General features: G+C 41.7%; 1 protein-coding gene across 1 annotated transcript; it reads left to right on the forward strand.

Annotated features, from left to right (window-relative positions):
- The first annotated feature begins 338 nt into the window (after positions 1–338).
- On the forward strand, positions 339–2036 carry LOC106577132 (protein phosphatase 1 regulatory subunit 3C-B). Its single transcript, XM_014154889.3, has 2 exons — positions 339–517; positions 937–2036. The coding sequence occupies exons 1-2, from the start codon at positions 504–506 to the stop codon at positions 1910–1912; spliced, it is 990 nt and encodes a 329-aa protein (XP_014010364.2). The 5' UTR covers positions 339–503; the 3' UTR covers positions 1913–2036.
- Positions 2037–10701: the final 8665 nt, after the last annotated feature.

Raw genomic sequence — 10701 nt, forward strand, 5'->3', positions numbered from 1 at the left:
AGACACATTTCAGTTGAATGCATTCAGTTGTACAACTGACTAGGTATCCCCTTTTAAACACATAAACCAGAAATAGAGAATTGGCTGCAGCACATCATCAATACCAGCAGAGGTCTACAATGATTCTCAAATAGAAAGTGTCAGTATGAGGAATCCAAACTGGCCCCCCTTAAATACAAAACTCCATGTGGATTGGCTAGAGACCAAGACATATTTGCTCTGATTGGTTGAAGCTAAACTCCTCAGATCTTTCATTGGTTGTTTGAGAAACTATGTGAGAAAAATATGCAAATTGACTCAAAATGGCAGTTGAAATCACTGGCTCTCATGCATTGGGAGACTGAACTGCAGAGAGAGCAAGGGGGGCATGCCTGCTCAACACTACTGACTGCAAGTTATGAATTCATGACAAGATACTTGAACAAAACTAGTTATTACAGTACATTTTAAAGCATATCTTGTTCAATCATCATTGTCTTGGAACCTCTCTCTTTATTTTTCAAATGAGTGCCACGAGGTAAGGATCATTGTTTTTGTGTTTAAATGTAGCCTTACAGTAGATGTTTGCAGTTCAAGGCAATAACTCATTTGCATGGGTTCTCAATTTGTAAGCAGAATAAAATCTTGTATTGATCATTTTACAAATGTTTTGGTTTTCATTTAGATTTTAGGAATAGCACAATCATGTGAGCTGAACAAAAATTTATGGTTGGCAACAACTTTTCTGGTGAAGTAGATGTTCTTCCAAAAATGTTGACTGCCATGTAATATCATGAGACTAAAAAACCATACATTTAGTAGGTATGTAACGGGGCCCCGTTATGTACCTAGATATTGACCTGTATAATATAGTGACGTGCATAATGAACACATTTAGATGAACACATTCGAGGACCTCAAAAGAAGATAACATATTGATTGTTCCTCCTTCCTCAGGGTCCTCCACGTATTAAATTCATCAGCAATGCCGGTTCCTGTTATGCCTGTAGACATCGCTATGCGGATGTACATCACACACTCGCCACCTCTCCGGAGCTTCCTCAGTTCCCATGAGGACTTGAGGGCCAGGAACCGGGCAAACCACTACAAGCCCCTACGGCCCTGCATCAGCTCCCAGAGGTCACTGGAGGCCCCCAGTCTGGTCTGGAAGAGCCCCAAGACAACCATGAAGACCTCAAAGGGCAAGAAGAGTGTGGTCTTTGCCGACTCCAAAGGCATGTCCCTCACAGCCATCCACGTCTTTTCAAAGTTTGATGAGGAGCCCATGCTGTCCAACTTTCAATTTGACCTCATAGACCTGGAAAATGCCACCATGGAGCTGAAGATCAGCACCAAGCGAAGCCTGGCACTGGACTTTCCCCAACCCGCTGCAGACTATCTGGCCTTCCGGAACCGGCTGTTGAAGAACTCTGTGTGCCTGGAAAACTGCACACTGCAGGACAAGTCACTCACAGGCACCGTGAAAGTCCGAAACCTTGGCTTTGAGAAATCTGTCCATGTTCGGGTAACTGTTGACTCATGGAAAACCTACACAGACATTGACTGCACCTTTATGAACAACATCTACAGTTGCCAGGACACAGACACATTCGCCTTTTTCTTCAAACTGCCCCGTTACGTACCTCCTTATAACAGAGTCGAATTCTGCATATGCTTCAAAAGCAAAGACCAGGTTTTCTGGGACAATAATGACGGGAAAAACTACATTCTCAAACCAATTGGGTGGAATGGAGAGGATGTGAAAACACTTCCCAAAACCCCTGTTGAGCGTAACAAACCAAAAGAGCACAAGAACTCCAGTAAACTACTGGAGATGGGGTTTGACCAGTTTGGAAGTCCACGCTCATCAAGTGGACTCTTTCCTGGGTTGCAAAGCTGGGGCCGAATTGAGAATGGTGTCAACTACTGGTGAAATTAGGGAAGACAATCAGCTACAGTGAATAGTTATAACAGGGATAGACTTGGAGCAGAGGGATAGCAGTACTAGTTACATAACTTACCTTAAAATGTCAATAGCTGCTTTGAATGCAATGAAGCACATCAATAAATAAAAAGTGTATAGAAATATGGACCATGGCTCGTTTCTACTGCTATTTGGTTACCATAGAGATACTTTCTTAATATGATCAGAGAGACAGAGGCAATTGATGTTTGTTTTATTTTACATGTGATTCTTGTGTAAAGTTATTTAGTGCCTTCTCAATATCATGCCTGTTAAAAAACAAATACCCATTGACATTTAAGTTTGACAATTTGTAACCTGTTATAAGCCCATTTTCAGGGTTGGAATTTCCGTAAGCAAATGCACTAATTGAGATGAACTTCCTGATTTCCATATATACAGTATGTGGTGGGATTGGACCAATGGGATGTCCTTCATATTGAAGGGTAAGAGTGGTATCATCCATCTGTGAAAAAATGAAATACAAATGTAAATGAATTTCTCAGTAAATAAGGCAAATGATAAAATGCACCTTCAACTTCCTTTGTACCTTCAAAATATGTTTTTATTCGAGATTCGTGTCATTTGATTTCTCAACATTGCTGTCTCATGTATCTCTTTTCAAATGCTTATTATTGTATTTGATGCAATGTGAAGTTGTATTGATAAGATACAATCAGGAAATGTAATTATCACGGCCTGTTGTCTCATACAGGGGTTAATGCTGGTATGTTTTTCTTTCTCAATAAGTGCCATGATACTGTTAAGTCAGTATTACAGAACTGTGCCTTGTGGTGGACCTATTCTGTTTAACTGGGCTCTATGAATGGTGATTATTCTTATTTCTATAAGTGTAAATCTGGTGTGTGTTGAGCAGTGGTGTGGCTGAAGTATGTATGTACACTATTTTATTTTATTACTGTGAGAAAAGGTTGGTCATTGTGCTCATGTGCTTAAAGTGTAATCCTTTTAGAAATAAAATGTTATATTGTACAAAACATTCATGATCCCCAGTCACTTTTTCATTACCTCTTGAGGGGTATGCCACAATGCAGGTTCTAAAAATGGCAAAGCTCTCTTCGTGTCACTGACACATTTTAAACAGCTGGCTTTGACTGTGAGGCATCGGAGAGGGTTATACCCCTACTACAGATTCCGGAGAGGGTCATACCCCTACTACAGATTCCATTTTACACCTTGGTCAGCAGCATGACAAATAGCTGGCTGTTGACCGCTCATGCCAGAGGAGTGCTGAAAGGAAACTCCAGTCTTGCGTCACCTTGGTGTTAGAGCAGTGTGGATACACACAGCTGGATATTACATAGCTAGTTCACACAATAGGGGAGCCTTCAAGTTTCAGTGTGTCATTGGTTATTACATAAATAACTTCATACATTTACAGGGGACAAGGTGAACCGAGTTATATTCTCATCCTTCTCTTCTTTCAGAGGTAGTGATGTGCCCATGCATTATTTTGTCAGTGGAATGTAAATTAAAGTGTTCTTTGACTCCAGTCAGTTTCCTGTGCAGAATCATACCCAGCAGGACACATAACTCCTCTGCCTCAACAGGAAGAGCCCTCAGGATAAGACTGCTCACCAGCCCCTGAATGATACCAATATCCTGAAACTTCCTGATAAACATCAGCCTTTGTATTATGGAGGATGACACAAAATATCTTCCTGCAAGAGGCATTACTGTCAAAAAAACACGAGAAGCATTCACTACTGTATATCATATCAGACTCGCCTTGAAACATCCAGTAAACCGCACATGCCAAACATACTGTAAGTGAAATATTAACGGAGCACTGATGACTACTTGAGGTTAACCTGATATAAATTATGCAATAAGAACGCAAAAGCAATGGACACCTTCCATTTACAGATGTAGGATCTTAATTTGATCACCCGGTTCCAGTAGAACTTTCATGCAATGCAAGGCATTTGAAACTTGTGGTGTATTTGAGGTTTAAAAAGGCTTCTGAAGTCTGTAATTTGTACTTTTAAATTTCGGACTTGAACCAACATAATAATTCACATTTCCTGTTGCTGCCGGATTATTTTCCTGCTGTAGCAAACTGGCTCAAATTACGATCCTACATCTGTAGAATAATATGCTAAAAACAGACCCTTTTAAGGTAATCTTTCCCTGGGACTAGGTGCATGAAAACAAAAAAATAGTTGTGTGTTTTGAACAGAGGTCCACAACCAATACAAATATAACCTACATGTTCACCTGGTGAAGGTTTTTTGTCCTGTGGGTGCAGGAGACAGTAGTTTTATTGATAAAAACTGTTTTCATAAGGAGTCCTCAAGGCACAATTTTATGCATCTAATTTGATTTGTAAATTGTATTTTTGAACTGTTCCAGCTATACAGTTGGACATAATTTGTTTCATCATACTGTGAACCAAGGAGCCTTTGCGTGCTCTACTCAGTGTTATCTATGATAGAGGATAGTTCATTAAAATCTCACAAGGCACATTAACCCACACACCATTCAATTGCAGATATAATAGAAACATATCGTTAATATGCAGTTCATAAACACAGCACTAAAACTGAAGAGGTTTGCAATGGATCACACCTACAAAATTTACCTAGACCAGGTGTAGATGTTGGTATTTACAACATGGTGTGTTATGCCATCATCCAGACATGAAAATAGAATTGTGGTGGTTCATAACAAGGGGTGGGAGGTTGATAAGAAGAGATTCATTATTTTCTCTGAAATTCTGGTGGAACCAAAATACTATTTTTCATAACTTTACAAATAAAACATTGTGTTGAACAGAGAACTCACTTCTGACAATAATAGGTAAGGAATTCTATCCAGACACATTGTTCCATCCAGTCTGTTCCAAGGAAAACATTTAACATTTAAACTCAGTTTTTCACAATTCCTGACATTTAATCCTAGTAAAAATTCCCTGTCTTAGGTCAGTTAGGATCACCACTTTATTTTAAGAATGTGAAATGTCAGAATAATAGTAGAGAGAATTATTTATTTCAGCTTTTATTTCTTTCATCACATTCCCAGTGGGTCAGAAGTTTACATACACTCAACTAGTATTTGGTATCATTGCTTTTAAACGTTTTGGGTAGCCTTCCACAAGCTTTCCACAATAAGTTGGGTGAATTTTGGCCCATTCCTCCTGACAGAGCTGGTGTAACTGAGTCAGGTTTGTAGACCTCCTTGCTCGCACACACTTTTGCAGTTCTGCCTAAAACAAATCTATAGGATTGAGGTCAGGGCTTTGTGATGGCCAATCCAATACCTTGACTTCGTTGTCCTTAAGCCATTTTTCCACAACTTTAGAAGTATGCTTGGGGTCATTGTCCATTTGGAAGACCCATTTGTGACCAAGCTTCAACTTCCTGACTGATGTCTTGAGATATTGCTTCAATATATCCACATCATTTTCCTCCCTCATGATGCCATCTATTTTGTGAAGTGCACCAGTCCCTCCTGCAGCAAAGCACCCCCCCAACATGTTGCTGCCACCCCTGTCCTTCACGGTTGGGATGGTGTTCTTCGGCTTGCAAGCGTCCCCCTTTTTCTTCCAAACATAATTATGGTCATAATGGCCAAACCATTCTATTTTTGTATCATCAGACCAGAAGACATTTCTCCAAAAAGTACGATCTTTGTCCCCATGTGCAGTTGCAAACCGTAGTCTGGCTTTTTTAGTCTGGCGGTTTTGGAGCAGTGGCTTCTTCCTTGCTGAGTGGCCTGTCAGGTTATGTTGATATAGGACTCGTTTTACTGTGGATATAGATACTTTTGTACCTGTTTCCTCTAGCATCTTCACAAGGTCGTTTGCTGTTGTTCTGGGATTGATTTGCACTTTTCGCACCAAAGTACGTTCATCTCTAGGAGACAGAACGCGTCTCCTTCCTAAGCGGTATGACGGCTGTGTGGTCCCATGGTGTTTATACTTGCGTACTATTGTTTGTACAGATGAACGTGGTACCTTCAGGTGTTTGGAAATTGCTCCCAAGGATGAACCAGACTTGTGGAGGTCTACAATTCTTTTCTGAGGTCTTGGCGGATTTCTTTAGATTTTCCCATGATGTCAAGCAAAGAGGCACTGAGTTTGAAGGTAGGCCTTGAAATGCATCCACAGGTACAACTTCAATTGACTCAAACAATGTCAAGTAGCCTATCAGAAGCTTCTAAAGCCATGACATAATTTTATGGAATTTTCCAAGCTGTTTAAAGGCACAGTCAAATTATATATGTAAACCTCTGACCCACTGGAATTGTGATACTGTGAATTATAAGTGAAATAATCTGTCTGTAAACAAATGTTGGAAAAAATAGTAGATGTAGATGTCCTAACCGACTTGCCAAATCTATAGTTAACAAGACATTTGTGGAGTGGTTGAAAAACGAGTTTTAATGACTCCAACATAAGTGTATGTAAACTTCCGACTTCAACTGTACATGGGGTACCAGTACCGAGTCGATGTGGTATGAGGTAATTGAGGTATATATACACTACATGACCAAAGGTATGTGGACACCTGCTAATCGAACATCTCATTCCAATATCATGGACATTTTTATGGAGTTGGTCACCGCTTTGCTGCATTAACAGCTTCCACTCTTCTGGGAAGGCTTTCGACTAGATGTTGGAACATTGCTGCGGGGACTTGCTTCCATTCAGCCATAAGAGCATTGGTGAGGTCAGGCACTGATGTGGGCGATTAGACCTGGCTCGCACTCTGCATTCCAATTCAGGTCAGGGCTCTGTGCAGGCCTGTCAAGTTCTTCCATACTGATCTCGACAAACTATTTCAGTATGGACCTCGCTTTGTGCACCGGGGAATTGTCATGCTGAAACAGGAAAGGGCCTTCCCTCATCTAGAATGTCATTTTACACTGTAGCGTAAAAAATTCCCTTTACTGGAACTAAAAGGCCTAGCCCGAAACATGAAAAACAGCCCCAGAACATTATTCCTTCTCAACCCAACTTTACAGTTGGCACTATGCATTGGGGCAGGTAGCGTTCTCCTGGCATCCGCCAAACCCAGATTCTTCCATCGGACTGTCAGATGGCAAAGTGTGATTCAGATGGCAAAGTGGGATTCATCACTCCAGAGAACGTGTTTCCACTGCTCCAGAGTTCAAAGGCGGCAAGCTTTACATCACTCCAGCCAACGCCTGGCATTGCGCATGGTGATCTTAGGCTTGTGTGAAGCTGCTCGGCCGTGGAAACCCATTTCATGAAGCTACCGACGAACAGTTCTTGTGCTGACGTTGCTTCCAGAGGCAATTTGGAACTCGGTAGAAATTAGACCAACTGACTTATTGGAAAGCTGGCATTCAATGACGGTGCCATGTTGAATGTCACTGAGCTCTTCAGTAAGGACATTCTACTGCCAATGTTTGTCTATGGAGATTGTATGGCTGTGTGCTTGATTTTATGCACCTGTCAGGAACGGGTGTGGCTGAAATAGCCGAATCCACTAATTTGAAGGGGTGTCCACATACTTTTGTACATATAGTGTATGTACATATGGGTAGGGGTAAAGCGACTATGCAACAGGATAGATAATAAGCATTAGCAGTGTATGTGATGAGTCAAAAGAGTTAGTGCAAAGGGGAGGCAATGCAGATAGTCCGGGTAGCTATTTGGTTAACTATCTAGCAGTCTGGGTCGCTCATCTTTTCAGTTTGCTGCAGCTAGCGACTGGAACGAGCTGCAACAAACACTCAAACTGGATAGTTTTATCTCAATCTCTTCATTCAAAGACTCAATAATGGACACTCTTACTGACAGTTGTGTCTGCTTTGCTTGATGTATTGTTGTCTCTACCTTCTTGCCCTTTGTGCTGTTGTCTGTGCCAAGTAATGTTTGTACCCTGTTTTGTCCTGCTACCATGTCCATGCTCTGCTGCTGCCATGTTGTCGTCATGTTGTGTTGCTACCATGCTATGTTGTCATGTGTTGCTGCCCTGCTATGTTGTTGTCTTAGGTCTCTCTTTATGTAGTGTTGTGTTGTCTCTCTTATCGTGATGTGTTTTGTCCTATATTTTTATTTAACAAATTTGTATTTTTAATCCGAGACCCTGTCCCCGCAGGAGGCCTTATGCTAGGCCGTCATTATTTGTTCTGATTTGCCTAGTTAAATAATGGTTAAATAATTTTTTTAAATGACTAGTAGAAGCTGTTCAAGGTCCTGTTGGGTCCAGATATGGGGCATCGGTACCACTTTCCGTACAGTAGCAGAGAGAACAGTTCATGACTTGGGTGGCTGGAGTCTTTGACAATGTTTAGGGCCTTCTTCTGACACCGCCTGGTATAGAGGTCCTGGATGGCAGTGAGCTCGGCCCCAGTGATGTACTGGGCTGTACGCATTACCCTCTGTAACACCTTGTGGTCAGATGCCAAGCAGTTGCCATACCAAGCGGTGATACAGCCCGTCAATATGCTTGTTCTCAATGGTGCAGCTGTATAACTTTTAGAAGATCTGAGGGCCCATGCCATTTATTTTCAGCCTCCTGAGGGGGAAGAGGCATTGTCGTGACTTCTTCACGACTGTGTTGATGTGTGTGGACCGTGTTAATGATGTGGACACTGAGGAACTTGAAGCTCTCGACCTGCTACACTACAGCTCCGTCGATGTGGATGGGGGGGTGCTCGGCTCCTTTGTCTTGCTGACGTTGAGGGAAAGGTTTTTATCACTGACCTCCTCCCTATAGGCTGTCTCATCGTCGTTGGTGATCAGGCATAGCACCGTTGTGTTGTCAGCAAACTTAATGATGGTGATGGAGTCATGCGTGGCCATGCAGTCTTGGGTGAACAGTGAGTACAGGCATGTACCCCTGAGGGGCCCCCGTGTTGAGAGTTAGCGTGGCGGATGCGTTGTTGCCTACCCTCAGCACCTGAGCACGGCCCGTCAGGAAGTCCAGGATCCAGTTGCAGAGGGAGGTGTTCAGTCCCAGGGTCCTGAGCTTAGTGATGAGCTTGGGGCGATTGTCATTTGCACAGGTTACCTTGGCGTTCTTGGGCACAGGGACTATGGTGGTCTGCTTGAAACATAGACATGGTCAGGGAGAGGTTGAAAATGCCAGTGAAGACACTTACCAGCTGATCAGCGCATGCTCTGAGTACGCGTCCATTTAATCCACCTGGCCCCGCGGCCTTGTGAATGTTAAGGTCCTACTTACATCGGCTACGGCGAGCGAGATCACACAGTTGTCCGGAACAGCTGGTGCTCTCGTGCATGGTTCAGTGTTAATTGCCTCGAAGCGAGCATAGAAGGCATTTACAGTGCCTTCAGAAAGTATTCATACCTCTTGACTTACCCACATTTTGTTGTGTTACAGCCTGAATTTAAAATTGATTAAAAAAAAAAAAAAAATCTCACCCATCTACAGTACACACAATAACCCATAATGGCAAAGTGAAAACATGTTTTTAGACATATTTGTAAATTTATTGAACATGAAATGCTCACACCCCTGAGTCAATACTTTGTAGAAGCACCTTTTGCAACGATTACAATCTTTCTTGGTAAGAGCTTTCCACATCTGAATTGTGCAGCATTTTGCCCTTTATTCTTTTCAAAATTCTTCAAGCTCTGTCAAATTCATTGTTGATCATTGCTAGACAACCATTTTCAGGTCTTGCCATAGATTTTCAAGTAGATTTAACTCAAAACTGTAACTCGGCCAATTCAGGAAAAGGCCAACTAAAAGAAGAATCCACAATTTAAGATAGGGAGTAAAAATAATATGGAGCAAAACAAACAAGTGGAAACAACAAAAATCAGGCTTCTTTCAAACTTAAATAGGTTGCACTCGAAGCCAGCTCAGCTCAGCTCGCTCAGCTCAGCTCAGCTCAGCTCAGCTCAGCTCAGCTCAGCTCAGCTCAGCTCAGCTGAAGCATAGCTCTCCCAACATCTCTCACGCTCAACTGGAGCGCTGTGCCAGCCACTCTTAAATAGCACCTGGGCTAGCACAGGTGAAACACCTTCCGACTAATGAGATGGACAAACCAGCATTTACTTACTAACGAGGTGACACCAATCGATGAGCCCTACACGCTAACGTGCTACCTCAAAATACTAATGGAAACACCAAAACTGGTAGCATGTTGTTTAAAAAAAGTATTATTTATTTATTTTTTAAGGGGTAGCATGTTGTTGATCCATCCTCAGTTTTTTCCTATCACAGCCATTAAACTTTTTTACAGCCATATTACATCAATTAAACTCTGTTTTAAAGTCACCATTGGCCTCATGGTGAAATCCCAGAGTGGTTTCCTTCCAAACTGGCAACTGAGTTAGGAAGGACACCTGTATCTTTGTAGTGACTGGTGAATTGATAAGTTGTGACACTTTATCTTTTGTGTGTATTCTGTATTTTTCTGTAAGGTTTTATGGACACGCTGCTAATTCCCTGTTTTCTCTTCTTGCCAGGTCACCCTCGCAAAATAGGTTTTTAACCTCAATGGGTTTTACCTGGTTTAATAAAGGTTAAATAAAAAATACAAATAAAGAAAATATCCAAAGTGTAACTTCACCATGTTCAAACGGATATTCAGTGTTTATTTTTTATTTTTTACACATCTACCAATAGGTGCCCTACTTTGCGAAGCATTGGAAACCTCCCTGGTCTTTGTGTTTTAAATTCACTGCTCGACTGAGGGACCTTACAGATAATTGTTTGTGTGGTAGTCATTCAAAAATCATGTTAAACACAATTTTTGCACATAGAGTGAGTCCATGCAACTTATTGTGACTTGTT

The sequence above is a fragment of the Salmo salar genome, chromosome 18, assembly GCF_965601325.2.
Source record: "Salmo salar chromosome 18, fSalSal1, whole genome shotgun sequence".
Classification (NCBI taxonomy): Eukaryota; Metazoa; Chordata; class Actinopteri; order Salmoniformes; family Salmonidae; genus Salmo; species Salmo salar.